At 35.1% G+C, this 19,279-nt stretch overlaps 2 protein-coding genes across 2 annotated transcripts; one reads left to right on the forward strand and one right to left on the reverse strand.

Moving 5' to 3' along the window:
- Nucleotides 1-7,042: 7,042 nt before the first annotated feature.
- On the reverse strand, nucleotides 7,043-8,021 carry LOC110685489. The gene is made up of 2 exons (XM_021862021.1): nucleotides 7,925-8,021; nucleotides 7,043-7,648 (listed from the first exon to the last, which is right to left on the reverse strand). Exon 2 carries the CDS (start codon nucleotides 7,626-7,628, stop codon nucleotides 7,212-7,214), a length of 417 nt encoding a protein of 138 aa, XP_021717713.1. The 5' UTR covers nucleotides 7,629-7,648; nucleotides 7,925-8,021; the 3' UTR covers nucleotides 7,043-7,211.
- A 2,336-nt stretch (nucleotides 8,022-10,357) lies between these two features.
- On the forward strand, nucleotides 10,358-11,338 carry LOC110685490. The gene is made up of 2 exons (XM_021862022.1): nucleotides 10,358-10,465; nucleotides 10,742-11,338. The coding sequence occupies exon 2, from the start codon at nucleotides 10,762-10,764 to the stop codon at nucleotides 11,176-11,178; it is 417 nt and encodes a 138-aa protein (XP_021717714.1). The 5' UTR covers nucleotides 10,358-10,465; nucleotides 10,742-10,761; the 3' UTR covers nucleotides 11,179-11,338.
- Nucleotides 11,339-19,279: the final 7,941 nt, after the last annotated feature.

A 19,279-nucleotide genomic window follows, 5' to 3' on the forward strand; every position in this document is an offset into this window, starting at 1 on the left:
TATGTGCGGCCAGGGTTACTTGATCAGGGGTTACTCGGTCAATAAGGGGTTACTCGGTCGGTCAGGGATAAATTGGTCCCTAATAAAAATAGTTCACAATAAATTAATTAATGTGAATCAGGTCTATCTAAAATTTGTATAAATACTAAGTCTACCTCTAACAACTTCCTTTTTTAGGAGAATTTTTTCACCAATTGTTGATGGCCATGATGGGTATAGCCCGAATCCATATATAACAGTCGTCATGTTTGACTGAGCAGATAACTATATATAATGAAACACATGGATTATACTAATTGCTAAACATAGTTCAAATCAACATGCATTTAAATTGCTAATTATAGTACAAATTGAAAAATTATATTTCATAGTTTATCATGCTAGTTTCTACGTCTCTTCCTCCTAGTTACTCATCCATAATCTTAAAAGCCACCGCATGCTTATATAATGCAACTCTACATATAAACTACGAAATGTCAAATGTATTAGTATTATTAATCACTTTCATTCTGAGCTTAGACAGTACATTTTTATACTATTTCTTCTAATTTATACTGCTCTGATGTTTATTAACAACTCATTAGAAATATTGTTTAGTCCAATATGTTTATTAACAATATTTCTTCTACATTTATTAGTTTATTTACAATATTGTTTATTAGCAATATATTTATTAACAATATTTCTTCAGTTGTCAAAAAAAAAAAAAAAAAAAAACCAATATTTCTTCTAACATTTATTAACAACTCATTTCCATTTAATTGATCTGATGTTTAATCCAATATTGTCCTGGAATACCTACCAGGCTACCACCAATTGTAAACTAATAAAAAAAAAATTACTACGTAGTTTAATTTCCATTTTATAGCATATCATAAGATTCAAAAGGAACGACAATAATGAAATAGTATAAATTAGAAGAAATAATACTGAAATAGTATGAAAATGTGGCGTCTAAACTCAGAATGAAAGTGATTAATAATACTAATTCATTTGACATTTCATAGTTTATATGTAGAGTTGCATTAAATAAGCATGCGGTTGCTTTTGAGATGATGGATGAGTAATTAGGAGGAAGAAACGTAGAAACTAGCTAGTATGATAAACTATGAAATATAAATTTCAATTTGCACTATAATTAGCAATTTAAATGCATGATAATTTGAGCTATGTTTAGCCATTAATAAATGGACTAGACCTGGGTATTGGACGGGTACTTGCCCAATGAGTATAGAGTTAGTACAAAGGTTAATAGGTCCTTAATGGACATGGTCTATATTGGGTAGGAATGTAGGATCAATAATTTAATTTCGGGCCAAAATATTTTCTCAATTTAATAAGGAAAAGAAAATAAATAATGTAAAATAAGTTATATAGATATTTGCACATTCATGTGCATGTAATGTTGGCTTTGCCATTTTTTTTTTTGAAAATTTTTGTGTGTTTAGACAGCCACAAGGGCGGGGGTGAGAATCGATCTCAGGATCTTTTGGAACCGGGAGGAAAGCTCTAACCACTTGAGCTATCCCTCACTCTCTGCCATTTATTCTTTTTGCTTGATCGTTTATTGGCCCGTTCATTATCGATCCGCGATTGGGTTGCAACCTGCATTGGCCTAACCCGCTCATAGCCCAATAAAATGTGTCCTTCTTATTGACTAGGCTCGCAGCGACCCTGACCCGCCCCGCCCAAGAATTAGGTTTATCACGGATTGAATTCAATTTTTAATTAGTTTAATTAGCCCACCCTAATTTCATTATTTCTATAAGCTTAGAGCGGGTGTGCCACATAGAGAAAATGATGTAGACGGACTTTAATCATAATTTATTTTATGGGCCTTTAAATGATGTGGAGGTGAAGTTGCTACATTATAGCTAGGCTTCGCTTATAGCTAGTGCTACATACATATAATTTGACGTTATATATCATGTAGATGTCAACTAGCTAGATGGTTAAGCTCCTAGGGTAATACCTAAGTATTGGGGTGCCAAAGTCCTTAGATCAAATCCCCTTTATATCAGATGTCATTAGATTCGATCAAATTATAGGATATTATGTAATGTCAAATAAGACCTTGTTTGAAAACTAATGAGATTTAAAAAATAAAAAATTAATAAAAAAAAAAAAAACTTATCCCTTCAAATATATTGTTGTGCGTGACTCAAATTTTATAGGCCCATTTTTTTGATGGAATATTTATGCATGATCTAGAATCTTTCGGATCATGAACACATGATAATTATAAAAATGGCCACCAAAATACACATGCAATCAATGGATTCAAGTACAAATAACATCAACCCAGAGTAGAACATGAAGATATTTAATTCAATCAATCCATGGCTTGGTTGGATTTTCACCCAACCCCTAACTAACTACCCACTAAACATGGTGGAAAGCATTCTAACAATTGATTCCAAAGCTATCATTTATTCAATTAAACTGTTGGAGAGATGAAATCAAGATGTATTGAACATGCAAGAACAATTAGCAAGGATTAGAGATAAAGTAAGATTAAAAGCATATAAAATTAGAAAAATAACAAGAGAGAAAGAGGAAAGAGATTTCTAAAATTGATGATTAGAGGTTAGAGAGATTGTATAAATTGATAGAACAAACTTCAATTGATTCTTGTACAAATGATTGAGTTTTTGAAAATATAAACTAAGGGTGGAGAGGAATACTATGCACTAATTAAGAGAATTAGCCTAAGGGAGTTAAGAGAGAAGATGAAGATTTTTACAAAATAGGCTAAAGAAAGTATTTATATGACCCCCAAACAAAAAGAACGGAGAAAACAAGAATCGGAATCGATTACAGGGCTGCACGGACGTGCCAATGTCTGGCACGAACGTGCAGCCCCTGCACAGACGTGCCAAAGAGTGCACGATCGTGCAGAATGCTAAAAAAAAGAGGTAGTAGCTACTACCTTGGGGAGACGTCATCTGCACGGACGTGCAAACCTAGCTGGGCAGAATGATCTTCAGCTTCTGAACTCCCCTGCACGGATGTGCAAGGTTTGGCACAGTCGTGCAGGGTCTTCATAAGACCCTTTAACTTATCTCTTCAATCTTGCTTCCTCATTAGCTACCATAGCTTCATTTCTTCTTCTCATTGCTTCTAAATTCTTTCCTCACTCGTTGGAGTGTTTCAAAGTCTCTTCCTTGGACCTAAAATATCATAAAAAACACAAACAACCTCGTGAAGCACGTGATACATAAAAATACATTAAAATAGAGCAATCTATACTTATATATTAAAAGCGTTCCTAAAAACGTTTATGTGTCACGTGGCACCCTCGCCATGTCATCTTTCAACTATGAGCATATTCTAATGAAAAATGTCTATCATGAGGTTTGAACTCACAACCACAAAAATATGCATTAGAAGTCTTACCATCTCATCTATTGATTAATCATGCTTTTATACTCAACTTGTAAATATATATATAGATCGGAGATCTGAACATTTAATAACTGCAATTCTTAAAAAAAATCAATTCTATTATTTGCTAATAATGCTCATCGAGGTAATGCATACAAGAAAAATTAACTATGGTTATAAATTAATTTTACTTAATTAATTATTTTGATAATAATTATGTCTTTATTTTCATTATATTATAAATTATATACGAAGGACATATTTACATAATTAGTCAATAGTTGTTCCATAAATACTTTATTCATAGGTTTAATAAAAAACTATTATAATTAAACAAATAATGAATAAATAATAATAAAGAATGAACTAATCTATCTATTCAATTACAAGTATTCAAAGTAACGCTCGGTCCAAACTAGTTAGCGAGTTAAAACATTGAGTTATCACAATACCAAGGCTCAAAACCACTCTATTATCATATCAAATACGTAGTAATAAGCTATCAAAATACTCCTTAATATTTTATTTATGTCGGTCAAGGTATAACGCTTGATAAAAAACGTATAATCCCATGTGAAGATCCAAGCAAATAAGGCATTTAAATGCTATGTACAAATGAAAGCCCATTTTCACAATTTGATAATTTGATGGAGTGCAAAAAAAAAATAACAAAAAAAAAAAATAACTTCTTACAGAGGTTCCAATATCCATCAATTTACGTAATCTGACACTAGTTTAACGGCAAATTCTGCAAAATTTTGTCTGTAATTTTAGGGTAATTCTCTGTTTCTCATAGGTTATGTGTCAAGATTTGAGGCTCTCACTCATGATAAATACGCGGTCCTCACCAGTGAAAAATATCACATTATTTTCCAAAATTTCATTATGAGAAACAAAAGTGTTTCTCATAATGAGGAATTGGAGTTCCCTCGTAATTTTAAGAACTTTTAAGAATCTTATATCATATACATTCTTGTTTTTAGTTGCTTTATTTAATCTGAAGAAGCGAAATTTAAAGGGCAGGTGCCAAAGCCCACCAAGTGTTTGATAAAAGGCCTAAGTGAAAGCAAAATATGGAAGTTACAGTTGGAACGCTAGTAAACAGTTGCTGGGGGAATGCTCGCCCTCTCTCTCGCCACTTCTTCCACCATCAAAGTCATCCAATCCGTCACTGAAGCTAAAAGGGTATCCTCTTCGATCTTCTAATTGTAAGGATATAATCCCCCGTTCTAACTGTCAGATACCTAACAGTCTTAACACTTTCGCAAATTGGTCTTATTTGCTGCAGAAAAGCGAGGCGAAACCATGTCTAGGATGTAAAGGAAAAGGATTCTACGTTTGCAAACTTTGCAAAGGGAATGCTACCATACAATGGTCTCCTTTGTATGATCCTATTCATATTAACCCTTGTCAATCAATGCCCGACTTGTGATGGTCATTGGTTAGTCTTGTTCATTCCTTTAGTAGTTGATCATTTTTCAAAGCTCAAAATTCGTAAACTTTCAGTATTCATGGATATTGTTTGTTTTATTTTATTTCAGCATTCAACGGTGTCTTAACTGTATTGGTAAAGGATACTATTGAGCTCCAATGGCGTAGCTTGCTCCAACTTCTGCAATCCATTCTAGCTAGCTGCATAGTGAGTTAGATGGAATATACTCCATTGTTGTCGTGTCAATATGAATCTAAGCTAAGCATTATCGTGGTATGTTCCTATCAGTTTTCCTAGCTTAGCTGATTGAAGTCTAATAATATCGGCGCCTAATTTGTACTGTAATTGTTTTCTGGTTTGTTTAGTGATGTGCATGAGAACATATTCTGTGTTATATTTCGCAAAGATAATCTAGTGACTTCTATTATTAGTTATATATCAATTAGATTAAATAGAGCTACTTTGTATAGTAGGAAAAACTAATTCAGTTATAATTACTATCATCAAACTTGTTAGTTCTTATAATTTATCATACAAAGTAGAAACAATTGGTGACTTGTGATCCCTGTGCTTTAATTTAATAGATATGCTACATCTCGCACCAAAGTAAAGCTCTTACTGTCAGTAACTCAACGAGGTTTCTGTGATATTTCATCTTGTTGTAGTTTATGTACGTCGTAGAAGTTGAACAACTTGACCCAATGCAAGTGTAGATAGAGTAGGATAGTCTTTTGCTCAACGACCTCATCCCTTCAAGCAAAGAGTTTAGCTAGCCTATTATTTGATTGAGTTATATGTAGTAATTTTACTCATATGGAAATTCAAATAGGTTTAACTTATTTGGTACAAAGGATGTTAGGATGGTACCAAACTCAATAGCATTTACATACGCTAGACCATTTTAGCCAAGAGCTTGAATTGGTGCATCATTCAAAAAGTCCCTCATCAGCATGTTCTGTTCATCGATCATGCTCATCAAATATATACTAATACATATCTCTCATTTGTGTTTCTTTCTATTCCGGTTACTTAGTTTTGATGTATTCAGCTAATATATGACCAAAGAACACGTAATTACATAATAGTGGTATAGAAATTATTAGTAATGAAGCCACAAAACACATATATTTATATGAAGGCCACCAATTGAGTAGGTAATTGATATACGAAGTATTATTTAGATAATTGGATTATTGAAATAGTACATAAGTGCATAGGAAACATGAACACATTGCGTATCAGTGCAGGGAAGTTTTATTTAGTACGTTATACTAGCTAGCTCGTAAGACTGCACCAGCATTATATTAGTTGGGCAATGCTAGCTCAACCCCAAACGACGTTAACTTCGACGGAGCCATACTTTCCGTTCATGGGTTTCTTCTCACTCACACCAGCTTCTTTGACTAGAAACACAACGTTACCGTTTGCAATTTCATCGTCGGGAGAACGGTATCATAATAATTGATGGTGACTCACCATCTCAGAAATCCTGAATCCGCCACTGGTCACAAGAATAGTTCATTAGTACGTACGTACGAGGATTTACACGTCAAGGTTTCAGTTGATCAAATCATTTAAATGTTTGTATAATGCATGGTTGGATCGATAATCCAAATCATGGTTTTAAATTCATGGTCTAAAGTTACTTCCTTGATTTCTCTTGAAGTGTGATTTACTTTCAATTTTTCGTGTATGTAGACTCGTGGTGTATCTTTGTGCTGTTAAGAATTTCTCCCCGAGGTATTTCCTCGGAGTTGAAATTTGCCACTTAATAAACGAAACTCTTCCTTTCCCTAAGTAATGAGAACTAAGGGATTTGAACCCACGACCTCAACAACATACTACGCATGCATAACCAACTAAGCTATTTTATATTTTCATGAGTTAATAGAGCAATATATATTAATACCTAAGTTGATCCATGGGGCGGGCCAAGGCTCCGGATAAGCCCCTCTTGGATCCGTCTATACCACATACATAGGTCATTTTTTTCCAAAGTATTTCCTTCTAGGAAGCTTATCCATGTTATAATGTTAATTATGTTGATCAATCGGGCTTTATCGTGTTTTATAAAGTTAAGTATTAAGGAAGGCTTTTCAATAGCCCCCGGTAAATTGTACTCCGTAGATTATTTATTGGCAACGAAGCAGCAAAACACATATACGAAGGCCTCCAATTTAGACTTGTTAATCAATATGAGAAACTTGGAATTACCCCCAATTTAGTAGGTAAAAACATATGAAATTAAAGTATTATTAAGATAATAACATTGAAGTAGTACATGAACGCATAGGAAACGTAAGCACTAGTGCAAGGAAGTTTTATTTAGCTATATTAGCTAGCTTGCTAGTAATTCAAGACCGCACCAGCATTATATTAGTTGAGCAACACAAGCTCAACCCCAAGTGACGTTAACTTCGATGGAGCCATACTTTCCGTTGATGGGTTGCTTCTCTTCCACACCAGGTCCTCTGACTAGAAACGTAACGGTACCGTTTGCAATTTCATCGTCGGGAGAAAGAGTATCATAATCCATCAAGTATGCTGTAATCTCCATTGCATCGGCGGCTTCAGGCACATTCACACTCGGCTGGCTTAAGGGAATGAATTCCCCTGGCCTCACGTCAATGCGTTGACTTTGAGGCCTATTAAACAGTGAAAATTGGTTACTGATTCCAAAGCGACCAGTTATGCTTCCGTAAACTTGTGCAGGATCTTCTCCATCGCCGTTGATGAGCTTAACACTCAGCGTAGCTTGAACATTGTTACTGAACATCACCTTTGTTGCTGCATATTCTTGAGTGCTGGCCATCTTTTGAGTATATTATTCTCCTACATACAAACCACAAATTATCAATTAAAATGAAAAAACACATGCTTTAGTGTCAAATACTAATTAAGATACCAATAAGACAAGGCCTAGTGGTTAAGACTGAAGGTTTGTGACTCTGTTTACAATATATCATTGTTTCAAATCACACACCCCTATTTGTAACTTGTATTGCCTTTGTAATCCAGTCGGACCAAAAGAAAAAAATACTAAACTATTTAAAATCAGTGAATTGAGCAAGCTAATTAATTAAAGAGATCAATAGCTTAGGCAGTTACCTTAATCAAGTATGACCTTCTTCTGTATGTAATCTGTCTGACTTGCAAACAATAATGCCACGCTTGCCCACCTTTATATAGTGGGAGAAGATGTGATGGAGGCAATATTTAATTAATTGATTCGATGATGTGATTCTTTGGGGCCTATATTTAGCTCATCAGAATGTGATTCTTAAGCCTATTCTCAAAACGTTTTGTTCTTTTAAATAAATTATATAATAATTTAAGAGAATTTTTCAGTAGTCTCTTATTCTTTGGATATTGTTGCTTGAGGGCCGGATCAATCTTTCTTATTCTTAGATTTCTACTTGTAAAAATCATATATCGATACAAGTATACAACGTGCACCCATTGGATATTGTTGCTTGAGGACGACAAATGATTAGCCCCCACATCCGATTCTAACTATCAAATACCTAACATTTTCACCATTATGATTAAAGTCTTATCAAATATTTAGAGGGAGTACCATACCATGGTCTCTTTTGTATGATCCCATTCATCGTCAATGCCCTTTTTGCGATGGTCATTTGGTTGGTCTTGAATTTTTTTTTTTTTTTTTTTTACACACGTATTTCACTTTTGCTATGGGGAAAAATTTTAATTTAGTTTTACTACCATAAAAAAACAAGTCTGTTAAAAATTGCTACCATTAATGGAATCTGTTGGGGTTCCGTTAAGTTTATTCAAAAAATTAAAAAAGAAAAAATTAATTATTTTAAGAAAAAGAAAAACCCAGCCACCACCTTCAACTGCCAGCCATCACCCGTCAGCCACCCTCCCCCTTGCCCTGCCGACGCCCAAAGCGTCGCCCGGTGCTGGCGACTCCATCCTCTCCTTCTCCCTTTCCTCTACCTACGCAACCTTTCCCCATCCCTTATCCTTTTCTCTCTCGCTGCCCCAACCCCCCATCCCAAACCGGAAACCACCTCCCTCCCCATTCGCCCCACCAAAATTGGCCCCCCTTCCCATTCCCCCACCGGAATCGACCCCCCTCCCCTTCCCCTACCCTTTTTGGCCACCCCTAACCCTAAACCACCACCCCGAAACCACCATAAGCGAAACCCTAAAACCCGTTTAGGCTGGTTTCGGGCTGGTGCTTTAGGGTTAGAGGTTTTGGTTTTTGGTGCTGGGGAGTGGGGCGACTTGTTCAGAGGGAGGAGCAGCAGCAGTAGCAGCGCTTTTTGGACTTTTTTTGGTGTGGCGAGAGGTTGAAGGTGCGTAATGGTGGTGCGGTGGGAAGAGCTGTCGTGGGTAATTGAGAGGAGTAAGGGATGGTACGATGGTTGAAAGGTTGGGTTAAGGTCGCGACGATGGAGAAAAGGGAGGGGAAGTGGGGTCGCAGGCGCCGGGCGACGCTTTGGGCGCCAGTCTCCGACAGGGGGAGGGGGATTGCTGGGCAGTGATGGTGGCTGGGTGTTTTTATTTTCTTTTTTTTCTGGTGGGTCAAGGTGGCTGACGGGAAGGTAATGAGGGTGTCTGAGGAGGGAGGGGTGGCAGTGAGGGTTGTTAGATCTCACTAACGGAAATAGTAACTAAAAGTGATATGTGGTAGCAATTTTTAACAAATTTGTTTTTGTATGGTAGTAAAAGAAAAATAAAATTTTCTCAGCAAAAGTGAAATACATGTGTTTTGTTGGTAGCAAAAGTGAAAATTTCCTTTTTTTTTTTTAAGTATTAGATTCTTTGATATAGACTTGAGAGTTGAACAACTTTTTGATATTCTTAATAATAATTTCCTTTGGTCCTTTTTATTTTTCTCACTTTTAAACTTTTGTCAAGAAAAAATTTCAACTCGAAAAAACATAAAGGATCGGATAGAGAATTTTTTTATCAACAAAATATTATTTCTCATCTCTTCAGTTTATATCAAAGAATCTAATTAGTTTCATCAATAAAACGTACATAATTCTTTCATTAAAAAAAAGAAGAAGAAGAAGAATCTATATTTTATTATAAATAAAAAATTTCTATAGAAATTTTACTAATACATCGATATTTAAGTGTGGTCAGAGTTACTTATTCAGGGGTTACTTGATCAGGGGTTACTCTGTCAGTAAGGGATTACTCGGTCAGTAAGGGATTACTCGATCACGGGTTACTCGGTCGGTCAGGGGTAACTTGGTCAAGGCTTACTTATTCAGTCAGAGGTTACTCGGTCGGTCAGAAATTACTTATTCAGGGGTTAATTGATCAGTTAGGAGTTACTCGATCGGTCAAGAGTTACCCCTAAGTAACCCTGCCCACACGGTGAAAAGCCACATATGAAAATTTGTGTTACTAATATATTGCGGAATATAACTAAAAAAATCTCTTAAATTATTATATAATTTATTTAAAAGAACAAAACGTTTTGAGAATAGGCTTAAGAATCACATTCTGATGAGCTAAATATAGGCCCCAAAGAATCACATCATCGAATCAATTAATTAAATATTGCCTCCATCACATCTTCTCCCACTATATAAAGGTGGGCAAGCATGGCATTATTGTTTGCAAGTCAGACAGATTACATACAGTAGAAGGTCATACTTGATTAAGGTAACTGCCTAAGCTATTGATCTCTTTAATTAATTAGCTTGCTCAATTCACTGATTTTAAATAGTTTAGTATTTTTTTCTTTTGGTCCGACTGGATTACAAAGGCAATACAAGTTACAAATAGGGGTGTGTGATTCGAAACAATGATATATTGTAAACAGAGTCACAAACCTTCAGTCTTAACCACTAGGCCTTGTCTTATTGGTATCTTAATTAGTATTTGACACTAAAGCATGTGTTTTTTCATTTTAATTGATAATTTGTGGTTTGTATGTAGGAGAATAATATACTCAAAAGATGGCCAGCACTCAAGAATATGCAGCAACAAAGGTGATGTTCAGTAACAATGTTCAAGCTACGCTGAGTGTTAAGCTCATCAACGGCGATGGAGAAGATCCTGCACAAGTTTACGGAAGCATAACTGGTCGCTTTGGAATCAGTAACCAATTTTCACTGTTTAATAGGCCTCAAAGTCAACGCATTGACGTGAGGCCAGGGGAATTCATTCCCTTAAGCCAGCCGAGTGTGAATGTGCCTGAAGCCGCCGATGCAATGGAGATTACAGCATACTTGATGGATTATGATACTCTTTCTCCCGACGATGAAATTGCAAACGGTACCGTTACGTTTCTAGTCAGAGGACCTGGTGTGGAAGAGAAGCAACCCATCAACGGAAAGTATGGCTCCATCGAAGTTAACGTCACTTGGGGTTGAGCTTGTGTTGCTCAACTAATATAATGCTGGTGCGGTCTTGAATTACTAGCAAGCTAGCTAATATAGCTAAATAAAACTTCCTTGCACTAGTGCTTACGTTTCCTATGCGTTCATGTACTACTTCAATGTTATTATCTTAATAATACTTCGTAATTTCATATGTTTTTACCTACTAAATTGGGGGTAATTCCAAGTTTCTCATATTGATTAACAAGTCTAAATTGGAGGCCTTCGTATATGTGTTTTGCTGCTTCGTTGCCAATAAATAATCTACGGAGTACAATTTACCGGGGGCTATTGAAAAGCCTTCCTTAATACTTAACTTTATAAAACACGATAAAGCCCGATTGATCAACATAATTAACATTATAACATGGATAAGCTTCCTAGAAGGAAATACTTTGGAAAAAAATGACCTATGTATGTGGTATAGACGGATCCAAGAGGGGCTTATCCGGAGCCTTGGCCCGCCCCATGGATCAACTTAGGTATTAATATATATTGCTCTATTAACTCATGAAAATATAAAATAGCTTAGTTGGTTATGCATGCGTAGTATGTTGTTGAGGTCGTGGGTTCAAATCCCTTAGTTCTCATTACTTAGGGAAAGGAAGAGTTTCGTTTATTAAGTGGCAAATTTCAACTCCGAGGAAATACCTCGGGGAGAAATTCTTAACAGCACAAAGATACACCACGAGTCTACATACACGAAAAATTGAAAGTAAATCACACTTCAAGAGAAATCAAGGAAGTAACTTTAGACCATGAATTTAAAACCATGATTTGGATTATCGATCCAACCATGCATTATACAAACATTTAAATGATTTGATCAACTGAAACCTTGACGTGTAAATCCTCGTACGTACGTACTAATGAACTATTCTTGTGACCAGTGGCGGATTCAGGATTTCTGAGATGGTGAGTCACCATCAATTATTATGATACCGTTCTCCCGACGATGAAATTGCAAACGTTAACGTTGTGTTTCTAGTCAAAGAAGCTGGTGTGAGTGAGAAGAAACCCATGAACGGAAAGTATGGCTCCGTCGAAGTTAACGTCGTTTGGGGTTGAGATAGCATTGCCCAACTAATATAATGCTGGTGCAGTCTTACGAGCTAGCTAGTATAACGTACTAAATAAAACTTCCCTGCACTGATACGCAATGTGTTCATGTTTCCTATGCACTTATGTACTATTTCAATAATCCAATTATCTAAATAATACTTCGTATATCAATTACCTACTCAATTGGTGGCCTTCATATAAATATATGTGTTTTGTGGCTTCATTACTAATAATTTCTATACCACTATTATGTAATTACGTGTTCTTTGGTCATATATTAGCTGAATACATCAAAACTAAGTAACCGGAATAGAAAGAAACACAAATGAGAGATATGTATTAGTATATATTTGATGAGCATGATCGATGAACAGAACATGCTGATGAGGGACTTTTTGAATGATGCACCAATTCAAGCTCTTGGCTAAAATGGTCTAGCGTATGTAAATGCTATTGAGTTTTGGTACCATCCTAACATCCTTTGTACCAAATAAGTTAAACCTATTCGAATTTCCATATGAGTAAAATTACTACATATAACTCAATCAAATAATAGGCTAGCTAAACTCTTTGCTTGAAGGGATGAGGTCGTTGAGCAAAAGACTATCCTACTCTATCTACACTTGCATTGGGTCAAGTTGTTCAACTTCTACGACGTACATAAACTACAACAAGATGAAATATCACAGAAACCTCGTTGAGTTACTGACAGTAAGAGCTTTACTTTGGTGCGAGATGTAGCATATCTATTAAATTAAAGCACAGGGATCACAAGTCACCAATTGTTTCTACTTTGTATGATAAATTATAAGAACTAACAAGTTTGATGATAGTAATTATAACTGAATTAGTTTTTCCTACTATACAAAGTAGCTCTATTTAATCTAATTGATATATAACTAATAATAGAAGTCACTAGATTATCTTTGCGAAATATAACACAGAATATGTTCTCATGCACATCACTAAAGGAATGAACAAACAATATAAGTATATGCTCATAGTTGAAAGATGACATGGCGAGGGTGCCACGTGACACATAAACGTTTTTAAGAACGCTTTTAATATATAAGTATAGATTGCTCTATTTTAATGCATTTTTATGTATCACGTGCTTCACGAGTTGTGTTTGTGTTTTTTATGATATTTTAGGTCCAAGGAAGAGACTTTGAAACACTTCAATGAGTGAGGAAAGACTTTAGAAGCAATGAGAAGAAGAAATGAAGCTATGGTTGCTAATGAGGAAGCAAGATTGAAGAGATAAGTTAAAGGGTCTTATGAAGACCCTGCACGGCTGTGCCAAACCTTTCACATCCGTGCAGGGGAGTTTAGAAGCTGAAGACCATTCTACCCAGGTTTGCACGGCCATGCCAAACCTTGCACATCCGTGCAGGGGAGTTCAGAAGCTGAAGATCATTCTGCCCAGCTAGGTTTGCATGTCCGTGCAGATGACGTCTCCCCAAGGCAGTAGCTACAACCTCTTTTTTTTAGCATTCAGCACGATCGTGCACTCTTTGGCACGTCTGTGCAGGGGCTGCACGTTCGTGCCAGACATTGGCACGTCCTTGCAGCCCTGTACGTAGTCGATTCCGATTCTTGTTTTCTCCGTTCTTTTAGTTTGGGGGTCATATAAATACTTTCTTTAGCCTATTTTGTAAAAATCTTCATCTTCTCTCTTAACTCCCTTAGGCTTATTCTCTTAATTAGTGCATAGTATTCCTCTCCACCCTCGGTTTATATTTTCAAAAACTCAATCATTTGTACAAGAATCAATTGAAGTTTGTTCTATCAATTTCAACAATCTCTCTAACCTCTAATCATCAATTTTAGAAATCTCTTTCCTCTTTCTCTCTTGTTATTTTTCTAATTTTATATGCTTTTAATCTTACTTTATCTCTAATCCTTGCTAATTGTTCTTGCATGTTCAATACATCTTGATTTTATCACTCCAACAGTTTAATTGAATAAATGATAGCTTTGGAATTAATTTGTTAGAATGCTTTCCACCATGTTTAGTGGGTAGTTTCTTAGTTAGGGGTTGGGTGAAAATCCAACCAAGCCATGGATTGATTGAATTAAATATCTTCATGTTCTACTTTGGGTTGATGTTATTTGTACTTGAGTCGATTGATTGCATGTGTATTTTGGTGGCCAACTTTATATTCATCATGTGTTCATGATCCGAAAGATTCTAGATCATGCATAAATATTCCATCAAAAAAATGGGCCTATAAAATTTGAGCCACGTACAACAATAAATTTGAAGGGATAGGTTTTTTTTTTTTTTTTTTTTTTTAAATCTCATAGTTTTCAAACAAGGTCTTATTTGACATTACATAATATCCTGTAATTTGATCGAATCTAATGGCATCTGATATAAAGGGGATTCGATCTAAGGACTTTGGAACCCCAATACTTAGGTATTACCCTAGGAGCTTAACCATCTAGCTAGTTGACATATACATGATATATAACGTCAAATTATATGTATGTAGCACTAGCTATAAGCGAAGCCTAGCTATAATGTAGCAACTTCACCTCCACATCATTTAAAGGGCCATAAAATAAATTATGATTAAAGTCCGTCTACATCATTTTCTCTATGTGGCACACCCGCTCTAAGCTTTTAGAAATAATGAAATTAGGGTGGGCTAATTAAACTAATTAAAAATTGAATTCAATCCGTGATAAACCTAATTCTTGGGCGCCCACCGGTTAAGGTCGCTGCGAGCCTAGTCAAAAGGACACATTTTATTGGGCTATGAGCGGGTTAGGTCAATGCAGGTTGCAACCCAATCGCGGATCGATAATGAACGGGCCAATAAACGATCAAGCAAAAAGAATAAATGGCAGAGAGTGAGGGATAGCTCAAGTGGTTAGAGCTTTCCTCCCGGTTCCAGAAGATCTTGGGATCGATTCTCACCCCCGCCCTTGTGGTTGTCTAAACACACAAAAATTTTCAAAAAAAAAAAAATGGCAAAGCCAACATTACATGCACATGAATGTGCAAATATCTATATAACTTATTTTACATTATTTATTTTCTTTTCCTTATTAAATTTGAGCAAATATTTTGGCCCGAAATTAAATTATTGATCCTACATTCCTACCCAATATAGACCATGTCCATTAAGGACCTATTAACCTTTGTACTAACTCTATACTCATTGGGCAAGTACCCGTCCAATACCCAGGTCTAGTCCATTTATTAATGGCTAAACATAGCTCAACTTATCTTGCATTTAAATTGCTAATTATAGTGCAAATTGAAATTTATATTTCATAGTTTATCATACTAGCTAGTTTCTACGTTTCTTCCTCCTAATTACTCATCCATCATCTTAAAAGCAACCGCATGCTTATTTAATGCAACTCTACATATAAACTATGAAATGTCAAATGAATTAGTATTATTAATCACTTTCATTCTGAGTTTAGACGCCACATTTTCATACTATTTCAGTATTATTTCTTCTAATTTATACTATTTCATTATTGTCGTTCCTTTTGAATTTTATGATATGCTATAAAATGGAAATTAAACTATGTAGTAATTTTTTTTTTATTAGTTTACAATTGGTGGTAGCCTGGTAGGTATTCCAGGACAATATTGGATTAAACATCAGATCAATTAAATGGAAATGAGTTGTTAATAAATGTTAGAAGAAATATATGTTTTTTTTTTTTGACAACTGAAGAAATATTGTTAATAAATATATTGCTAATAAACAATATTGTAAATAAACTAATAAATGTTAGAAGAAATATTGTTAATAAACATATTGGACTAAACAATATTTCTAATGAGTTTGAAGACTCCACCTTGAACCGACTTGATAATGTTATATATTTAATGATGAAAGTCAATATGATATATCCTTTCTTTAATATATGATTAATATGATACTATTTCGGATATTATTGCTGTAATCCTATCACCTTATTGATAATATCCGAAATAGTATCATATTAATCATATATTAAAGAAAGGATATATCATATTGACTTTCATCATTAAATATATAACATTATCAAGTCGGTTCAAGGTGGAGTCTTCAATCTCCCCCTTGATGAAAGTCAAAACCTATGATTAGAGTAGAACAAAATAATTCAAGACTATTTCAAATAGACTATTTCAAAACAACACAGTAAATAATCGATATGCATATGCAGAAAAGTATGGCAAAATCAATAAGCATAATAACTCAGTATAAGCACAATACTAAGCATAATAAGCAATAATAAGCATAAATATATTTCTCCCCTTTTTGACTTCATCAAGAAAGCCAGAAGAAAGAAAACAAATGTTGGAACAAACACTAAAATATTTAAAGTTATTTAATATACGCAGTTTTATTTCAAGGCTTTGACATGCAGGTCAAGGTCTTGAATTAAGTTGCAGTTTTACAATCAGCACAAATTAAAGCGTTAAAGCACGTACCTTAGCTCCCCCTATGAAGATGCATCCTTATTTAATATTCTCAATTTAAGCCGAATAAGAATGAATATATATATCTTCACTTAATGACTTAAATAAAAATTCAGCAAGTTAATAATAAAAACATCAAACCTTTACTTTTGAAGCTATCTTTACTCTTGAAGTTTTCCTGCACAAGAAAAGAACATTAAACCTTTCTACACCAGCCTGCAAATTTGGAGTCATAGTCAGGATGGACCATGTTTGGTGGTCGGGTTCCTTTAACAACCCATATTTGCTTGACTTGGTCTCGAAAATAAACAGGAAAAGAATTCTTAACAATATGAGGGTCATTTCTTCTAAAAGGACATGTTAACTTAGTATGACCCTTTCTGCAACAGTAAAAACATGTGGGAGTTCTCCAATTATCCTTAGCTTTCACAAAAGTGGTCGGGTTTTTCTTAGGAAAATTTTTTATTGTATCCAAGACCACTTTTATTTAAGGATGATTGGTGTTCACCCAACATTTTATCAAGAGTTTCTTTTGACTTAGTAAATCTAACCAAGGCATTATGCTGCTCTTTGTATTTCCCAGTTAACGTTTTCTTTTCATTCTCAAGATTATTAATATAATAATTTTGAGAAGCAAGTTTACGTTTTAAAACAATATTTTCAGTTTTCAAGGCCTTGACCTTAGTGTCAAAAGCTGACTCTGAGGCCTTGACCTTGTTTTCAAAAGTGGACTGGGCTGCTTTGAGATCAGCTAATTCCTTAGCCAGTTTGTCAGATACGCTTGTTTGTTTGCTTAACTTTTCTTTCAGAATTTTTGATTCTTGAATTAAGCTTTCTTCATTCATAATCATGTTATGTAAAAAATCAGAAAGAACATTAGTAGGACTAGAGATTAAGTTGTTTACGATTACCTGGAGGTGTTCATCGTGAATCCGCCACAAGACAAAGGTTAGATTTTTCTTCATCACTTGAATCTAAGTCACTTGATGAGACAACCATAACTTTCTTCTTATAATCTCTTTTTCCTGACTGCCTTTTTCTTCTTTTCGGCAGTCCTTCACAAGGTGATTAATCATCTCCACATTCGTAGCATTTCAAGGTCTTGAATTCGTTAAAATGGCTTGCCTTTATATCTTTGTTGTCTTGCCATTATCATTGCCCCTGGGGAACTTCTTTTTCATCTTTAGAATTCTTTGAAGACTTCTAGCAATTTGATCAAATGGATCTTCTTCATCTCCATCACTTTCTTCATTATCAGTGAAGGATTCTTCTTTCTTAGCCTTGAGAGCTAGCCCTTTTGTTGATGAGGCTGGCTCTCCATCGCTTTCATTCAAGGACATTTCATGGGTAATCAATTTCCCAAGAAGATCGTCCAGAGACAGAGTTCTCAGATCTTGAGCTTCTTCAATAGCCGTCACTTTAGGACCCCATCTTGATTTTGGAAGACATCGAAGAATCTTCCTAACCTTTTCTTCATTAGTAAAGGTTTTTTCCGAGTGAATCAAGGTTATTTATGATTTGAGTAAACCTTGTGAACATTTCTTTGACTTGTTCACTTTGCGTCATTTTAAACAGCTCATATTGACGCACGAAAATGCTAATTTTGGTTTCCTTCACCTGGCTGGTTCCTTCGTAAGTTACCACCAGTTTATCCCAGATTTCTTTTGCACTTTTGCATGCAGAAACTCGATTGAATTCATTTGCGTCTAGAGCACAATAAAGCAGGTTCATGGCGCGATAATTTTTAGAAACTTTTTCTAGATCAATTTGGGTATATTCGCTATCTTCTTTTGGAATGGTAATACCACTTTCTGTAATCTTTGTTGGAACTTTTGGGCCTTTTTGAATGATTTCCCAAATCTCTAAATCTTGATCTATCACGAACCATTTGCATCAATGAGCGCCAATGGGCAAAGTTATTGCCACAAAACAATGGAGGACGATTTGCAGATCGTCCCTGAGCAAAACCACCATCACCATTTGAATTCATTTCACAGATTGTTAAATCTTTACGTGAAATCCTGAAGCTCTGATACCAATTGAAGGATCAATAAGGTGATAGGATTACAGCAATAATACTCTAGAAGGGAGGGGGGTTGAAATAGAGTATGGACGTTTTTCGCAAAGGCTGTAATTTCAAGGTCTTGAAATCAGTTTCAAGGCGGAATAAACTGATTTCACTTTCTAGGTTTCAAGGCTTTGAAATGAGATAAGAATTAACGAATGAAAATGCAGTAACATAAAAAACGAAATGAACTAAAAGGACACACGATATGTTAACGAAGTTCGGCAAGAATGCCTACGTCTCCGCCTAGAGGTGTTTAACCCTTAGGATTTCAATATATTTTATTTCTTTCCCTTAGAGCACTAAAGTAGCTAGAAGCGTTTCCCTTCTTACCGCAATCACCCGATTACACTTTAGTCACTCAATTCCTAGAAATAAAAAGACTACCCAAAAAATACTTTAAGTATTATAAAAATACTTTTAAGTATATCTCTCTTGATATGATTCTTTTCGCTCTGAGATACACTCTTATTTTTCTCTCAAACTTAATTACATAAAAAGGTAATATATTTCTTAGAGAGAAAATATTTGATAAATAA

The sequence above is a fragment of the Chenopodium quinoa genome, unplaced genomic scaffold (assembly GCF_001683475.1).
Source record: "Chenopodium quinoa cultivar QQ74 unplaced genomic scaffold, ASM168347v1, whole genome shotgun sequence".
Lineage (NCBI taxonomy): Eukaryota > Viridiplantae > Streptophyta > Magnoliopsida > Caryophyllales > Amaranthaceae > Chenopodium > Chenopodium quinoa.

Coding starts and splice junctions, on each gene's coding strand:
- LOC110685490 (XM_021862022.1), top strand. CDS start 10,762: ATGGCCAGCACTCAAGAATATGCAGCAACAAAGGTGATGTTCAGTAAC.
- LOC110685489 (XM_021862021.1), bottom strand. CDS start 7,628: ATGGCCAGCACTCAAGAATATGCAGCAACAAAGGTGATGTTCAGTAAC.